This window comes from Narcine bancroftii, chromosome 2 (assembly GCF_036971445.1).
Source record: "Narcine bancroftii isolate sNarBan1 chromosome 2, sNarBan1.hap1, whole genome shotgun sequence".
In the NCBI taxonomy this organism is placed as follows: Eukaryota; Metazoa; Chordata; class Chondrichthyes; order Torpediniformes; family Narcinidae; genus Narcine; species Narcine bancroftii.
In genome coordinates this window covers 241419922-241439201 of record NC_091470.1, presented here as the reverse complement: position 1 = coordinate 241439201, position 19280 = coordinate 241419922, and the positions used below count along the sequence as shown (strand labels likewise).

Genomic DNA, 19280 nt, shown 5'->3' with positions numbered 1-19280 from the left:
GTTAGATTTTTAAGTTTAATAGATAGGGTCAGAAAAGAACTGGCCTTAGCTTTAGATGCAGAAAAGGCATTTGATAGATTAGAATGGGATTAATTATTTAAAGTACTGAATGTTTATGGAATTCTGACAAATTTTATAAATTCGATAAGAGAATTATATAATTCTCCAGAGGTTATAATTAGAAAAATATCAATATCTTTTTGTTGGAAAGATCATCGAGACAAGGATGTGCATTATTCCTTTTTTATTTGCATTAGCTATAGAACCTTTAGCTGAGGTGATTAGAAGTGATAATGAGATTGAGGGCTTTAAGATGCATGATAAAGAACATAAAATTAGTCTTTTTGCAGATGATGTAATATTATATCTTACAAATCCTGGGAACTCATTACAAAAAGTAAATGATCGATTGGCAGAGTATGGGTTAGTATCAGGTTACAAAGTAAATATTGATAAAAGTGAAGTGAAGCCAATGATTGAGATAGTCTACGTTCAAATTAAGAAAAGGACAAAATTTAAATGGGAGATTTGTGCAATTAAATATTTAGGAATGATATTAAATCAAAATCCTTTAATTCCTTTTATGGTTAGTAACTGTTATTTTGATATTTGGTATAATTGTGGAATTAAAAAAAGGGATAGCTTTTTGGGGATTTTTTTTGACTTTTGATCAATTGAAAGATAAGTATAATATACTATTTTAATACATAATACTATTTTATCTTATTATCAACTGACAGTATATTTAAAAAAATAAGGAGGAATTTAAAATTCCCAGAACAAAATCCATTTGAATTTCTAATAATGGATATGTTTATTGAAAGATTTATTACTAATATATATAATCAAATTACAAGAGAATATTCAGAAAAAGGATTTATTCAAATCCAAATCTAGATGGGAAAAAGATTTAAATCTATAGATTCAAGATGAAGTATGGTCAAAATTATGCTATGAAGATGTAACTAATACAATTAATGTTAGATATCAAATGGTACAATTTAATTTTTTACATCAATTATATTATACTTCATACAAATTGCATGCACTTCATTCGAATTGTTCTGATCAATGTTTTAGATGTAATAAAGAAGTAAGATCTTTCCTGCATACAGTCTGGCAATGTGAAAAGGTAAATAAGTTTTGGAAGGATATAAGTATTTTATTGGGTCGAGTTTTGAAGACATACATTTTGAAGGATCCCAGAGTATTTTTATTTGGAGATATTTCCCAATTGAAGTTAGATATTTATCAAAATAAGTTTTTAAGTATAGCAATAGCAAATAAATCTATAGCTATAACATGGAAATCTGGTGATATTGTGGAGTTGAATAGATGGCGAATGGAATTCTTAAATTGTACACCATTAGAGAGAATAATGTATAATTTACAAAATCAACCAGAAAAATTTGATAAGATTTGGAAAGCCTACATGGATTTTATTGCTACGACTTTACCTCCAGCGCCCACCATGCCCACATCCACCATACCCCTATCCAACCCGCCCTAATTAGTTATGGTTTAAGATTGTTATGTAAACAGCAATTAATTAATTAAAAGATACATTTTTTTTCTTTTCTTTTTTTCCTACTTTTTTGGGGAAGGAGGGGGTGGGTGAGGGGAGAAAATATATAAAAACTATTATTTTTGTGTCGTAATTTTTATCATTTTTATCTTATGGATAAATACTATACATGTTTTGAAGCAAACGGAAAATAAAATTAAAAAAAAAACAGTGTGGCACAGGAGCACGCAGGTGCCACCAGCCATGCTCTTTTCAGGGAAACGACAATCAGCCGCTGTTGATGGCCATATCCCACATCTGGGACAGGATCTCGGGCCGCAGATTCCTCGTGGACATGGATGCAGAGATAAGCGTCATTTCTCCTTCGTCACCCGAGATACGCACGAGACCTTGCGACCCCACCCTGCGCGCAGCCAACAACACTGCCATTAAAACTTTTGGCAAGAGGTGCATCCCTATACGTTTTGGCAAGACCACTTTCATACTGGCATTCGTGGACAAGCCTCTTTTAGGTGCAGATTTCCTGCGTGCTCACTGTCTATTGGTAGACCTTCAGGGTAAATGACTAGTCCACTCAGAGACCTTCCAGACAATTCCCTTTGGCTCGTCCAATGAGCCAGCCACCCACCTCGCATCTGTGGAGACTTTGCCCGGCCAATACAACCGCCTCCTTGCCAGCTATCCCACCTTCCTGTGTCCCCAGTCCACTGTTACCATGCCGATGCACAGTGTGCAGCACCACATAGCAACCACAGGCCCACCAGTACATTCTTGAGCCCAACATCTGGCCCCTGACAAGCTCCCCTCCACTTGGTGCCCAAGTCCAACAGCAGCTGGAGATCCTGTGGAGTCTATAGATGCCTCAACAATGCGACGACGCTAGACCGCTACCTGATCCCCCACATCTAAAACTCTGCAGCAAACCTGCATGGTGCACGCCTCTTTTCTAAGGTCAACCTGATCTGGGGATACCACCAGATTCATGTTCACACAGACTATGTCCAGAAGACCACTATCATCACCCCTTTTGGTCTTTTTGAGTTTCTTTGCATGCTATTCCGCTGAAGAACGCAGCCCAGATCTTCCAGCGCCTCATGGACGCAGTCGACAGAGACTTGCCTTTCCTCTTCATCTACCTGTACAATATCCTGGTAACAAGCAAGACACTTGAGGAGCACATTTCACATCTTAGCCAGCTTTTCAACCGATTTGCTAAATTCGGCCTCACCATCAACCCAGCGAAGTGCCAGTTTGACCTCAAGGAAATCAACTTTTTGGGCCACAGAATCACCAAGGACGGCGCCACTCATTTATCTGACAAGATTAAGGCCATACAACAGTTCACCAGACCGACAACTCTAAAGGGACTTAAAAAATTCGTGGGCATGGTGAATTTCTGCAACAGGTTCATCCCTGCAGCTGCCAACATCATGCACGCACTCTTGACATAAAAGTCAGACTCCAAGATAGAACTCAAGTAGAACAATGAGCCACAGGACGCTTTCCAAAAAAACCAAGGAGGCCCTGGCTGCCACAACGATGCTTGTCCGCCCACGCATTGATGTGCCCACAGCCCTCAAGGTTGACGCGTCCAACACGGTGGTGGGCAGTGTTCTGGAATAGTTCGTGGACCACACCTGGAGGCCCCTTGCCTTTTTGAGCCGTCAACTATGAGCACCTGAACTGAAGTACAGCACGTTCGACAGAGAGCTGCTCGCCCTCTACCTCGCCGTCTGCCATTTTTGCTACTTCTTGGAAGGGCGGCCTTTCATAGTCTACATGGACCACAAGCCCTTGAAGTTTGCATTCTCCAAATCCTCTGACCAGTGGTCTGCCTACCAGCAGTGGCACTTATATTATGTCTTGGAATTCACTACCTCCATCTGCCACCGCTTGGTCAAAGAGAACGTTGTTGCCAATGCACTCTCCAGGCCGGCTGTTCACGCCCTGTCACAAGGCATCAAATGCCATGACACAGCTCAAACTATACAGGATGATCCTGAGACCCACAGTTTCAGGATGGCAATCACAAATCTGCAGCTCCAAGACCTCCCGCTTGACCCCAGTGGTGCAACTTTCCTCTGTGACGTCTCCACTGGCCAACCCCGAAAACTTGTTCCCGCTCAGAGGAGATGAACGGTTTTCGACATGATACGTCCTTTCCCATCCCTCCATTCGAATGACGGTACAGATGATATCCTCCAGTTTCATCTGGCACTGGTTGCAGAAGCAAGTTAGCGAATGGTCTAAAACCTGCATGCAGTGGCAAACTGCTACTGTTCAGCAGCACACCAAACCCCGCCTCAAACAGTTCGATACGCCAATTTGCAGGTTCCAGCATGTCCACCTTGACATTGTGGGCCCCTTCCCAGTCTCCCAAAGGTCACACTACCTGCTCACGATAGAAGACAGATTCACCTGATAGCTGGAGGCCATCCCCATCCTGGACGCCACCACTGACACTTGCGATAGAGCTTTCCTCTCTGCCTGGGTCTCGTGCTTTGGAGTCCCAGCACACATAACTAGCGACTGGAGGACCCAATTCACCTCCGCCCTTTGGAACGCTCTCTCCAAACTCCTCTGGGCACCCACTACACTGCACCACTGCCTATCACCCTCAGTCCAATGAACTGGTCTAGCATTTTCATCACCACCTTAAGTTGGCACTGATGGCAAGGCTTGCGAGGCCAAACTGGGTGGATAAACTGCCATGGGTCATCCTCGGTATATGCACAGCACTGAAGGATGTCTTCAAGACCTCCTCAGCAGAGTTGGACTATGATGAGCCCCTTGCACTCCCGGGCCATTTCCTCTCTTCACCACCTCTGACATTGCCATTGTACTGGAAAGACTGAGACAAATTAGGATCACTCACACCACCACCGCCATCGTGACACTGTCACCCCCTTCCAGTTACCCAGCACACTTAAAATCCTGCGACTATGTGCTTGTTCATAGGGCAGACACAGGCCAACCCTCCAGCGTCCCAATGAGGGACCCTACAAGGTGCTCCAGAGAAGTGCATCTACTTTCACTCTCAACATAGGGGACAGAGAGGAACTTTTCACACTGAACCACCTCAAACCAGCCCACTTGGACTTGTCAAAGCCGGTAAAGGTCCCGGCGCCAGTACGTAGAGGTCGGCCACCGAAGCAGCAGATCTCATACATGACGCACTGAGTCCAACGGCACCAGTTCTTGGGGTTCAGGGGGGTGGTGGCAAACCGGCCCTGCTTGTCATGTGGAGTCAGCGGGGCAGCCATGGAAAAGATGGCGTCGCAGGTCCTTCTCTTTCGGTACAGATTGGAAGTACGCATACGTGCTTACGTGACGTAAGATCCGGGACGCGAGGGGTGAGTTCCAGACAGCCTTAAAGGCTGCAGCGTGAACTTCAAAGTAAATCAGTTATGCTAAACAAACTCACAGCCTGCTGTCTCAGTTCTTTTGCTGCCCACTACAATATAATACAAAATTTTATGCTAAAATATTTTAAGAAACCCCTTGTACCTTTTTTGATCAAATGCAACATTTAAACTGAGCTGTCACCTAAATCATCATGTGTTAGCATCGCAGTCTCTGCAAATTATTAAACCCTATTAGCCATACTGAACATGCAGTTTAACTTTTCATCTTGCAGCAAATGCGTGCATGGAGATGATTATTACACTTTGGTCCTATGAGGTCATGTGGTTTACCCTGAAACACAGCAGGTTTGTACATGTATATCATTACTAGTACAGATCACAGCTTGGCATGCAGATTTCTTGGAATTGATAGAATTTATTGGTTGACACTTGGAAATCCTGAGGTGAATGATTATTTTGGAAATAATTTATGCCTTTGTCGGGGATGATGGGTTCAATAAATCCAGCTGACAAGCAGGGTTTTCAAAAGCAGTGCTGACAAATTGTATATTCCAGGTTACTGAGGTGGTCAGTCATTGAATATAGGGTTTTATAAATTTAATGACTCAAAACGAACAAAATTTATTGACCTTGAAGAAGGCAACTAGATGTTTTCAAGTGTGCTCATGTTACCTAACCTATTTACTTTGTCATAATAAGCTAAAAGAGAAACTGTTGCAAATATATAGTGATGTTTTGATGTACAGTGCTCCCCTCCACTTCACTACTTCCAAGAAATGCCATCTGGAATTTGACTTTTTGACCATTGCACAGCTTTGTTGGTTCTTGGACAAGGCTCATTCTTTTATTTTATTCATTTTTGGATCGTGAATGTTGCTGTTGAGACCCATGTTAATTTCCTCATCCACCTTTCCCTTGAGGAAGAGTGGTAAGCTGCCCTTTGGAATAACTGCAGTCTGTAGTTGTATTTGCCAACATTAAATTTCAAGGATTTGGGTTAGATTAGTAAGGCTTGCTTTAAGTGTGGCATGTGGACAGTACCACAGGAAATACTGGGAACTGCTCAAGTTTCTGGGGCCAAAATGTCTGTGGACAATGTATGGAATGATCTTAAATGAGTAAAAGAGAAAGGAGAAAATAAAACACAGGATCTGACAGATACCCATTTCAGATATCTGACTTAAGGGAATGGAGTCCTAAAAATTCTTGCAGTTGGATGTAAAGGTAACTCTCCAATTCATTTGTGAAAAATACTTCCTTTTAAAAAGAAAGCTAGTTCTTCACATTTTCCTTCAAGGCAAACATTTCTTACTCCTATGATTAACAAAACTTGTTACATGTACTCCTCATTAAACCACATTTGCTTTATTTGGGATTCCCTTCACATATGAGCCTTGAACATGAGTACAATCTGGGAAGAAGAAAAGGGAAGGGATGATGATTTAACATATCTTACTGGCCATTTTTTATTCTTCTGGTTCTTTAAAAGAGCTCTTTGAAGTTGCATTTAGTACTGTTAAGAGGCCTGTATCCACCAGTTTTGAACCCCAATATTATATGAAGATGTGTGCAGATGGTTATTGTGTTTCATTGTTTAATAGAAATTGAGCTACCATTACTCTACTTGTTTTACATGGAGATTGACATACTTCAAATAGTGATGCACCTCTATTATATGCCCACGAATACTATACCCCACTATTATATGATAACTGATCTATGCCTGCCTATAATGTACCTGTGTTGTATGATCATAAACGCATGTCCACCATAAATGCATGCCCAGTGCTCTATGGTGATAGATCTGTGCACACCATTCCTGAAACCCCTAGATATTGAATTCCATGTATAGCTGGATCTGGACTCCGGCTCAAGAGTTTTGATGAGGGTATAATCTAGTCCCTTGGTCTCTGGGTTCCCGAGGCCATTTAAAAATTGAGACCTCCTTCCATTCTGTAATCTGTATCTATAAAATGGGTATACATTGGAACAACAAAGGATGAGAGGTGACTTGATAGAGGTGTATAAGATTATGAGAGGCATAGAAAGGGTGGACAGTCTTTCTATGTCTCTCCAGGGCGACAACAACTACCAAAGGACATCTGTTTAAGGTAAGTGGAGGAAAGTTTAGAGATGTCAATTTGGTCTTTTTACACAGAAATTGCTGGAATGTATTGCTCAGGTGGTGGTGGAGGTTGGTACATTAGAGACAGTTGAAAGACTCTTAGGCACATGGATGAAAGAAAATTAGAGGATAATGTGTGTGAGGTCAGGAAGGAATAGATTGTTGTGGAATAGATTTTAGCCAGAGAGTGGTGAACCTCTGGAATTTGCAGACTCAGGCCGCTGTGGAGGCCAGTAGGTAGCATTTATTTAAGCCAGATATTGACAGCTATCTTAATAATCAGGGCATGAAAGGTTATGGGGAGAAGGCAGGGGTATGGTACTGTGGGAGAATGAATTAGCTCATGATAGAATGCCAGGACAAAATTGACAGGCCGAATGGCCTATTTCTGTTCCACCATCTGATGGTCTTGTGGTAAAATATGAAAGTCTGCAGACACTGTGGTTGAAGTTAAAAACACAATGCTGGAGAAACTCAGCAGGTTAAACGGCATACTTCATATAGCAAAGATAAAGATGCATAACTGATGTTTCAGGCTTTAACCCTTCATCTAGGTATGGAAAAATGTTTGCCGATACCTTGATGAAGAACTCAAGCCTGAAACGTCAGTTATGTACCTTTATCTTATGGTCTTGCATAGGTTGGCACAACATTGTGGCCTGAAGGGCCCATACTGTGCTCTAAAATTCTTGAATCATAATGTTAAAAAATGGTAAATAGCCTGGTATTGTAGGCATGGGGGATACTGCTGATGAAGACATGGCAAGTTGTTGCCATGCATTGTGTACATCGTACATGCTGTATCCAATGATGGAGGCTGGAAGTGTTTAAGCCAGAGGATGAATTGCCATCAAGCAGACTGCTTTGCCCTGGTGTTTTTGAGCTTCTTGGATACTAAATCCACCCACTTTAGATTATTCAATCTCTGACTGCTATATCTATGATCATATGGCTGGTGGTTCAGTGGCAATCTCAAGACTTACCGGTAGTACAAAACTTTGATAATGGTAGTGCCTTTGAATATCAAGATGAGGTAGTGAGCAGTTGTTGAAGATGACATCTGTGTAGTACAAATATTGCTTGCCACTTATCAACCCAAACTTGAATTTTGAAGGTGATGCTATGTTGGCATGGACTATTACTTACTTCATTTCAGGAAAAAAGAATAAGAGGGATTTGTTAATGAAGCAGTTTAAGATTCTGTGCAAATACTTGTACCAATGTTAAGAACTTGTTTTGGTTATACAGTACAGTGTAAAGATAAGTTGAATTTTGAAGTTACTGAAAGTTAAAACTCTCAGACTGGAGATTTGGTGTAACCCATTATTAGACTTTGGATAATTTTTATGTTAAGTAAAAAAAATTCGGAATCTAATTTTGGAAAAATCATCAGTTGGGTATATGATGTAAAGCATATGATGTTTTTGAAAAGGACCTTTTAATTGTCTTTGGATATTTTACAAGAACCACCAAAGAATTGAAACCAAGGCAAATATTTGCTTTTGTGGTAGTAAATAATTAATCTCAATCTGAGATGACACCCTCAAATTCTAGATTCTATAACCTGAGGAAACAGCCTCTCACATACTGTTAATCCCTCTCAGAATCTCCCATATCTCAATGAGATGATAATTGATTTTCAGAAATGTCAGAAGTATGAACCACTCTTGCTTTTCAATCCCATTAAAACACCCAAGAGACTGGTGGATCTCTGCTTCACTGATTGCAAGTTAAGTGTGTTCTCCTTTAAGTCTGGAGACCAATATCGTAGACACTACTCCAAATGAAATATCAGCAAAGCCCCATACAATCTCTGTAAGACTTTACCATTATTACATAACACTCTTGCGACGAAGCTCAAATCCATTTTCTTTTTTAATTGCTTGATGTAATCACATTTTTTTGTACATTTTAAAAAGTAACCCGCCAAGATTCCTCTTTATTTTTACTGGTATGTCGCTGTAGAAAATGATACATTCCTCTTCATTTTACCACACATGGGAATCCTCTCTGTTTATCACATTATGATGACTGAATCATGTACTAACAATGATCTTGCACTTAATGTCACTAAAACCAAGAAACTGATTGTTGATTTTAGGAAGGGAAAACTAGAGGCATACAATCCAGTTATCATTGGGGATCAGAGGTGAAGAGAGTGAGCATATTTAAATTCCTGGGAGTTACTGTCTCAGAGGACCTTTCTTGGACCCAACACACAAATGTAAGCTTGAAGAAAGCACGTCAACATCTCTATTTCCTCAAGAGTTTGTGGAAGTTTGGTATAACATCGAAAACTTCTACAGATGTGTTGTGGAAAGTGTGTTGACTGGCTGCATCATGGCCTGGTATGGAGGCACCTCTGAGCGGAAAGCCCTGCAAAAGGTAGTGGACACTGCTCAGTACATCACGGGCAAAACTCTCCCTACCTTCGAGAAAATCTACAAGGAATGCAGCTGTCGGAGAGCAGCAGCAATCATTAAGGATCCACACCACCCATGACATGCTTTGTTCTCACTGCTACCATTAGGAAAGAGGTACAGGCGTCTTAAGACTTGTTGCTACCGTTCTACCATCAGACTCCTAAACAATCTCATTTAAGGATTCTTACTTTACACATTATTTATTATTGAATATTATTTTCTGCATTGCACAGTCAGTTTGTTTACATTTATTTCTTTGTTTGCATTTCTCTCTTTCATATATATCTTTTCTTGAGTACAGTTTTTTTGCACCAACGATAAGTAGGAATCTTGCCTGGGCCACAGGAAAATGAATCTCAGGATTGTATGTGATGTCGTGTATGTACTCTTGTCAATAAATCTGAACTGTGAACATTATGTTCCCCTTCACAATTGCACTTTACACTCACGCTCCTCTTGGATGTGTGCTGTATCCCCATATGAGTGTATAACTAAATACTATTCCATTTGCATCATCAAATTTGCCGATGATACGACAATAGTGGATTGGGTATCATTAATATAAGGGAGATGATCATTGACTTCAGTAGAATGGGCAGCGTCCACACCCCTGTCCACATCAATGGCACTGAAGTTGAAAGAGTAGACAACTTCAAGTTATTACGAATAAAAAATACTCCCATAATCTGACCTGGAGCAAGCACATTGACAAAACATTCAAAAAAAGCATGCCAATGCCTTGACATTTTTCATAGACAAAGGAAGTCTTCCTCTAAACAACTTATACAGGATGTATCACTGCATGGTTTTAGCACTGCTCTGGTCAAGATCGGAAGAAGCCAAAGAAGGTCATGAATGTTCAGTATGTAACCCAAACTTGCCTCATAAACTCCATCTACATCGCTCACTACATAGGAAAGATCGCCAACAAACTGAGACCCATTACACCCAAGATGCACTCATCCTCCTTCCGTTAGGAAGAAGGTTTAAGACATTTAATGGGTTTAAAGAGATTTTTTATGCATCTATCAAGCTCCTAAATGAATCCCACAACAATGTTATCATGCTGCCCTTTGTTACGGAGTCCAGAGGACCCCAAAAACCAGCAGCAATAGATATGCACCACAACACAGGGTTACTTCAACAAAAGGAGTTTTTAATTATAATTGAACAAGAAAACAGAATTAGACTTTTCTTCTTCTTTGGCTTGGCTTCGCGGACGAAGATTTATGGAGGGGTAAATGTCCACGTCAGCTGCAGGCTCGTTTGTGGCTGACAAGTCCGATGCGGGACAGGCAAACATGGTTGCAGTGGTTGCAGGGGAAAATTGGTTGGTTGGGGTTGGGTGTTGGGTTTTTCCTCCTTTGTCTTTTGTCAGTGAGATGGGCTCTGCGGTCTTCTTCAAAGGAGGTTGCTGCAGGCCGAACTGTGAGGCGCCAAGATGCACGGTTTGAGGTGATATCAGCCCACTGGCGGTGGTCAATGTGGCAGGCACCAAGAGATTTCTTTAGGCAGTCCTTGTACCTCTTCTTTGGTGCACGTCTGTCACGGTGGCCAGTGGAGAGCTCGCCATATAACACGATCTTGGGAAGGCGATGGTCCTCCATTCTGGAGACGTGACCTACCCAGCACAGTTGGATCTTCAACAGCGTGGATTTGATGCTGTCGGCCTCTGCCATCTCGAGTACTTCGATGTTAGGGATGAAGTCGCTCCAATGAATGTTGAGGATGGAGCGGAGACAACGCTGGTGGAAGCGTTCTAGGAGCCGTAGGTGATGCCGGTAGAGGACCCATGATTCGGAGCCAAACAGGAGTGTGGGTATGACAACGGCTCTGTATATGCTAATCTTTGTGAGGTTTTTCAGTTGGTTGTTTTTCCAGACTCTTTTGTGTACTCTTCCAAAGGCGCTATTTGCCTTGGCGAGTCTGTTGTCTATCTCGTTGTCGATCCTTGCATCCGATGAAATGGTGCAGCCAAGATAGGTAAACTGGTTGACCGTTTTGAGTTTTGTGTGCCCGATGGAGATTACTTAACCTACTTAACTACTTAATTCCACCCTCTAATACTAAGTGCAGGTGTGTTAATGTATATTTAAGATTAGAAAAGTTCTTTGGATCACAATCCAATCTCACTGGTTGCAGGCAATTCTTGTACTGTGCACAGAAGTTAGCCTTAACAAAGTTCACCAGTCTTTGGTGCTTACCAGGCAAATGGTTACCACTCAGAAGGGTTCTTGCTGGTTTTCAGAGAGAGAGATTCCTTTTCCAGGACATCCGCAACGGATTCCTTCTCAGTTTTGCTGACGAAACTTGCCGCCTTCAGGGTTCCAGATGATCCTCTTTCTTTCAGGTCACCTTTGACCAGACAGCCTTCCAAAGTTTGCCAGCTTTGTCCTTCTGGAAATAATTTCTGTGACTCCTCTCTCTGTTTTATACCCTCCCTCTCTGAGAGCAAAACAGTTCTCCTTTGCCTGCAAATATCACATGCTCTCCCAGGCAAGCTGTTGTCAGTACTTTGTTGCCGCATGCAAAAAGCATTCTGCAAAAGTCCTGCAAATATTCTTTTTTAAAATGTATGTGTGCAAGCTGCTCTAACAATTCCTCCCAAACCACCTCTAAATACACTGTCACACCTTGCTTAGTACTCATTGATTTTACTTTTCTTTGTAATCCTTTGCTCTGCAAATTGTGCTCTTTACACATACAGTATGTATGAATGTTGGATTTAATATGAAACCTGCGATACAAGGTATTTTGTAATGAATAAACAAAACTAATCTTTAAAAACAAACCATTTTAAACTGTCTTAACCACTTGTTCATTCTACCTTATATATCTGTGTAAAAGTCAACATTTTTAGAGTATAATGTTAAATTTATGGAGTCAACCATTATATGGATACTATTTTTGAGGGGCTGAAGTTCACACTAGAATCCAAAATAGCATACCAGTAGCAGAACTCCACATGATCTCTAAATGAATAATGAACAAAAACTCAATGAAATAAAGTAATAATGCAGAGCCTGTGCATCAAAACACATGTCCTACCATGTAACAAAATCCATAAGAGTAAAACATGAATGTCTGCAGATATTGTGATTGAAGTAAAAACACAAAGGTTTGGAGAGATGGGAAGAGATGGGGGTTGAGTAGAGAGAGATGTGAGGGGATAGGGAAGGGTAAGAAATGGTGGTGGAGAGAGATGAGCATTTGAGATTCAGCATGGAGATTTCTAAGGTGTCAGCCTTGTGGAGGCTGAGGCTGTTGTGGGAACTGGTGAGTGAGTGTATGCTGGAGCGGGGGTGGTCGGGTCCAAGTAGGTATCTGCGTTATCAGAGGTATCGTGAGCTTCGGTCTGTGGGCCACTGGGGCCAAGGTGAGAAACTAAGGTCGACTTTTACATGAGATGGACTTTTACATAAGTATTTGTGGACTCTATTTTGGATGGGCAAAATAGCTGTAAATTCGTTTAATCAGCAAACTGGATGTTAACTTCCATTCTTTTTCTATCATATCATTGAAGTATTTTAATGTCTATCCATACTGACATGTCATCTCAACCATGTGAGTTCTTGTTTTTTATAACTTTTATAGCAGTAACAAATTCCAGCCTTTTACGATCAAATTCCAGCCTTTTGCGATCAAATTATTTTAAGTGAACTAAGTGTGTCTTTTTGTTTTCTCTCTCTTTTGAAAGCAGTGACATATTTGCAATCTTCCAATCTGTTGATATTGTTCCAAGATCTAGACAGTATCACTTCACTTTTGCATTCATCGACTTCGCTACCTTCTGGGATTTAGATCAAGTTCAGGAGGCTTTTTGGCTTCGACTTAATTTGTTTTAGCAACATGAATTTATTTACTTTCTTCAGTGAGTTGCGACTATGGTTTCCTCCTATTAAAGTGGTGGCACTCTTTGCCCAGTAATAGATTGTCAGATAGAATGAATACTTCCATACATTTCAAAATATTGGGTGTGGCAAGGAGACTAAACATGCACCAACGATCAGTCAATTGCTCCTTTTTATATAATCAGATATACTTTGCAGTACCAAGGAGGATGCTGAATCTACAAAGGTTTAATAAAAGGCAAGTTATTCACTTTGTTGAGAAGAATTTAATGGGAAAATGTTGAAATGGCAAAAGAGCTTGGGCATGTTGATGTACTGTGAAATCTTCAAATGCTGATACATGAAAAGTAGATTGATAATATGTAGGCACATCAACAATTTAGGCAAACGTTGTTTCCCTTTTTGCTAAAAAGGGTTGGAGTAAAAGAATAAGGAAAGTTTGCTGCAACTGCACAGGGTGTTATGGAATACTGTCTATTTACTTACTCAATAGATTATGACTCCTCCTTGGAATTCTCTACCCAGAGAATTGTTGGTCCTCTTGCAACATCTTTGAGCATAGATGGAGGTGGAGATTTGCGAGGATTGAGGACCAGGTGTGATTTTATTCATGGCATTCTTTTCTTGGAGAGTTAGAGCCCAGATTGTGTAATTTTCTTGATGGGTCTATTCTGATTCTCTCTGCAGGAATTGCTGCAAACTGGGAGCAGAAACTTGCAGAGTTTGACTTGACCTACAGGGTTAGCCAAAATGCCACTTTTATGTTAATAACTTTTTAATGCCAGCAGAATCTGTGCAGAGGTAGATTTGGAGAGACATATAGCCCTTTTACACAGAGGATTCAAGCCGGACATTATCTGCCTTTCGAACCCTTTGCCTACCTTTGTGAACCCATCGAAGGTGGATTGGGGTGAGTTGGGGGGGGGGGGGGGGGTTCTGAACTGACCCAGCTTTTATCTGCCAAGATAGGTAGTGTCTGAGGTGAAGCAGGGCCAGTGAGTGGTTTGAGAATAAACATATTTTAGAAGATATAGTTGAAATGAAGAAACAACAATTCCAGCAAGAACAAAAAAGATTATTGGAGAGAGAAAAGGAAAGACTAGAGCTTGAGGAACAACATGCTCTTAAGATGACGAGAGTAAAAGCATTAGCTCAGGCTTCTGCAAGATCTATCACTCAGCCTGAAGTACCCAAGGAGCCACCAGCAGGTCATTGGGTACCGCAAGGCCCATGTAGACAAGATTCTTTCTTGGCCAGCAATAAAATCAGAGGATGCAAAGGCCTTGCAAGCATATTGCACTCTTTCTGAGAGGAGGTTGTAAAGCAATGGAAAGTAGTGTATATTTGCAAGAGCTGAATTTGCTTGCTAATTTGATGATTATTGTCAATAAATTACTTTTCAAGTTAAAGGACATGTAGAACCAAAGTTACAGAGTTTAAAATGCTTTCTGGAAGGGTCGCTACCTTTGAGGATGTTGTACAATTTTTGGAATTGCAAGTGCATGTTTACACCATACCAGCATTTGGAAATATTAAGGATACTTCAATAGTTCATAAGGATGTAAATAAGTCTAAATCATCGTCTCAACAGAAACCAAAGGAAGTGTTACTGCTCTGTTAGATACAAGCATAAGAAAGAACAAGGAAACAATGAAAAAAGATCAGCCTGTTCAAGAAAGCTGTCTGTATTGCAAAGAACCACATGCTTTAGAAAAATGTTCACGATTGGAGAAAAAAAATCGTATGACGAGAAATTAACCTTTTTAAAAAAAAATAGAATATGTTTCGGTTGCTTGTTCAAAGGACATATCAGCAAAAGTTGTAACAAGCGACTTAGTTGTGATATATGCAGTTTAAAACATCCCAAGTTACTGTATACTCAACGAAGTAAGGTTGAGAAGGATGACAAACAATCTGATTCCAACACTAAAGACACAGTTAGAGAGAATGCCTCAGTTTCGGTTCAGACAAACAGACTTATTGGGGCTGGTGACAAAGCTCTTTCCATAGTTCCTGTGCAAGTTAAAGCTAAAAAAGGAAGCTTCAAACTGAAGACTTGTGCATTTCTTGATCCAGGAAGTACTGCATCATTTTGTACTGTTGAATTGAGGAATAAACTTAATCTTCAGGGTAAAAGATCACATATCTTGTTGAAGACAATGAGTGATGAAAGGAACATTGAAACTCGTATAGTTTCAGGTTTACAGATTGCTGAATTGGATAGCAATGAATTTTGTGATCTTCCAAGTGTATATACTCAGAAGACTAAGCCTATGAATAGGGAGAATATTCCTTATCAGGATGATATCAAACAGTGGGATTATCTAAGAGACATTTGTCTACCCAAGATTGATGCTAAAATTGAGATGTTAATCTAATTAGATGTACCAAAGGCTCTCAAACCTCTAGAAGTAATAAGGAGTCAAAATGGTGGACCTTATGCTGTGAGAATGTTGCTCGGATGGACAATTAATGGACCATTAGGAGGAAAAATGAATAATGATCAGGAGTTGTCGAATGTTAAAATCAACAGAATTTCATTTGTCAAACTTAATGATATGTGGGAACAACAGTTTAAAATTGATTTCCCTGAATGTTTCAAAAATATTCAAGAACCTTCAAAGGAGGATAAATAGTTTCTGGATTTGATTTCATATTCTGTGAAACATGTGGATGGTCATTACTATATAGCATTACCTTTGAGGAAAAGAGAAATTTGTAGGCCAGATAATAAAATAATCGCAGAACAGTGTATGCTGAATTTGAAGAGAAAAAAATCAAGAGAAATCCTTCCTTTCATTTGGAATATACCAATGTCATGTCGGATGTGATAACCAAGGGATATGTAAAAAAGGTATCTGAAGATATGCCCAGTGCATATGTTTTACATCACACTAGACACTGAAACCTCTTGCTTTGGGAAACTGACTTGCTGTGTAAAAGGACTTGCCAACCAGGCACTTCTATTCTGTGTGAACAAGCAAGCCAGCTTCCAGAGACGGGTTGTGTATATGGCAATAATGCAGTTATTCAATGTAAAAAGGGTAACAGACTCTTGATCTTTGCTCCCCAAGGGCTCTCTGTGGACTCTGACGCTTAAAAGGTAGCAAAATAATTCTCTGTTCACTGGTGGGTGGGTGGAGGGAGGAATGTGATAAGTGTATTGTGGATACTGGCAAAGGAATAAAAGCTCATATTTATAAAACTGGAGGGAAAGTGCTTCCACAATTCCATCTGTATGAGTTGTAAACTAAAAGGTTATGGAGCATTTTCATATATAATGTTTATTTGAGTCAAAGTATTCCAGTTTTTGTTTCCAATGTGACCACCTTGATGGGTTCTGCCTTATCTGTGTTTTATTTGTCCTGTCCACGAGGCTTTTCAGTTTGTTTCTATTCAGGAAATCAATGTCACCGCTGGGATTCATCAGGGCCACTTGATTCTGTCATTACTTTGAATCAATATTCCTGTGTTCCTGATGTGATATTTTGCAAAACAGCAACTTCGCATAAAATCATCATTTTATACCATCTTGTAGCCTTTGTGTTCCAATCATTCAGCTTGGATTCAAAAACAAATTAATCGAAAAGATCTTCAGCAATTACAAAGAGCTTGCTATTATCACCAACAGTACAACTCCGATTATCTGAAATGGTCAGGACCGAGCCCATTTCGGATAAACCGTTTATTTGAAGAACCGGCCACTTTTTAAAAGCAGCCCAGTAGAAAAAGCAAATCACTTGTAACAGTGTTTATACAAAAGCAAACAACAAGGTAAGGCTTTTTAAGCATAAAAATAAAGTTTAATTCTCACAAAAAAAAATGTTGGCCACCGCTGATCACTGACGCTTCCCTACCGAAGCCCTGCTTGTGCCGGGAGCCTGAGAGTCCCACTCCTGCCCTGGAACTTGAGGTCCCCGCTGCCACTGGGAGCCCGAGGTCCACTGCTGCCAGTGCCTGGGGCCTGAGGTCCGCTGCTGCCGGCACTGGGGGCCCAAGGTCCGTTGCTGCTGGCGCCCAGGGCCCGAGGTCCGCTACTGCCGCTGCCGGTAGCCCAACATCCCCAGTCAGTTTGGCTCCAAAAAAATTTTTTTATCAATGAGGATTTTGGAGAATCTGATTTTAGATTATTGGAGTTGTATAATCTAAATCTTAACTATATTTGGTGACCAATTCCTGGCATAAATGTGTGTTTACATTCTGTTTTTAATCATTTCTGAAGCTTGCTGTTTTGCTGTTGAGGTCAAAATAAATGAGTTTGGAAAATGAGTACTATTGCATTTAGATGCATAATAATATTGTTTCAATGATGTAGTGTACATGTTTGAGATCAAAAATATTCTTAATTGGCTAAACAGAGGTGAGATGTTAAACAATTAACAACCATAAAGTTAAATTTTGCAAACCATTGAACTGAAGATATAATTTTAATGTTTTATTGCAATATGATGCAGTGTACGTTTTGTTGCAAATGAATTTTTAAAATCTTATTAATATGTTTCTGATCAGAGAAAATCATTTTCTTCAAAATGTTTGATAGCAAATCTCTTCGACACCTACGCATTTAAAATCCATGAATTGATGGATATGTATCTATATTTCTAAGTTGTCAATTCCATATATATATGAATAAGAAAAGTCTTTAACCTTTAAAATCCTCCACGATCCATTCTTCCCCCACTCCCCAAACATTTGTGGCAATAGTAGCCATGGAAGGAGGTATGGGTAAGCTCTTGTTTCTATTCTGAAGAGCCTTCCCCCACCTCACAATTTTCATATGCAGTTCCAAGTCTCTTTAATTTTATAATAAGTAGGGTTGAATCAAAATTACTGGGAAGATCAAATCCCCATCATTGCTTGCACACAGCGAATAACTGTCCTTTTCTGAATTATCCGCTTGGTCAGGCTAAGAATATAGTACTTACAAAACATAGAACACTGCAGCACAGTGCAGGCCCTTCAACCCCCAGTGATGTGTCAACCTATACAAACTTACTCAATAAAACTAAACAATCCCTTCCTTGCACTCATAACTCTCATTTTTCTTGCATCCTGTGCCTGTCTAAGAGACTTTGAAATGTCCCTATACTATTAGCCTCCACCAGTACCCCTGGCAATAAATTCCACATACCCACTTTTTGATTGGGTAAAAAAAACTTGCCCCTGATGTCTCCCTAAATTTTCTTCCCCTCATCTTATACAATGTCCTCTGGTATTTGCTACTGTCACCCTGGGAAAAAGATGCTGGTTGCCCTATGCTTCTCATAATCTTGTAGACCTCTATTAAGTCATCGCTTATCCTTCTTCACTGCAATCCAGGCAATCTGGTTAATCTGCTCTGCACCCTCTTCCAGATCCTTCCTGTGATGAGATGTCCAGAACTAAACATGATATACTTCTAATTTGTTCAACCTCAAGCAAGGCTTCAGAACCCAGATCTTGCTCAACAAAATTGCATGGCTCCTATAATAACACTTATTTCCTTAATTAAATAACTCTAATGCTCCTGAACAGACTATCAGGAAAAAAAAACCTCATCCATAATTTTGCTAACTTTGGACCTATATTTTCAGTGCCCATTGGTTATCTTGCATTTTCAGTAAACTTCCAACTGTTTTGAATAAAAACACTAAATGATCTAAATACTTAGCAGATCAAGCAGTATGTTTGATTTGGGAGATGTCACTTCCAAAAAAAGGAAGTGCTGAAAATACTCATCAGATCAGGTAACATCTGATGGCAGTAACTCTGGTGGGGTGGGGGGGGGGGGAGTGGTGGGGGTGGGAAGGAATGTTAATTTCAAGTTTCCATGAAAGAATGGGAGGGATGGAAAGGATATGGTGCAAATTTCTGGTAGACTAAGACCAGAGTTACTGTCAGACTGACTTGTTAATGGGATTATTTGGAGATGTGTAATATTTTGCAACAAGCAATCAGCTTGTGCTTATGGAGAAAGGAATATAGTTATATTCTTACAATAGTACAAGAGGT

General features: G+C 40.2%; 1 protein-coding gene across 3 annotated transcripts in view; it reads left to right on the top strand.

The window, feature by feature from the left end:
- taf2 (TAF2 RNA polymerase II, TATA box binding protein (TBP)-associated factor) overlaps positions 1 to 19280 on the top strand; it is a 147694-nt gene that overhangs the window by 106205 nt on the left and 22209 nt on the right. Inside the window, exon 23 of one of the 3 annotated variants that reach the window (XM_069920593.1) lies at positions 16364 to 16396. The exons of the other annotated variants lie outside the window; for them this stretch is intronic. Within the exon in view, the coding sequence (XP_069776694.1) occupies positions 16364 to 16389 (26 nt within the window). The 3' untranslated portion in view covers positions 16390 to 16396. Of the gene's footprint in view, positions 1 to 16363; positions 16397 to 19280 lie in introns of those variants that run through there. 3 annotated transcript variants of the gene reach the window in all.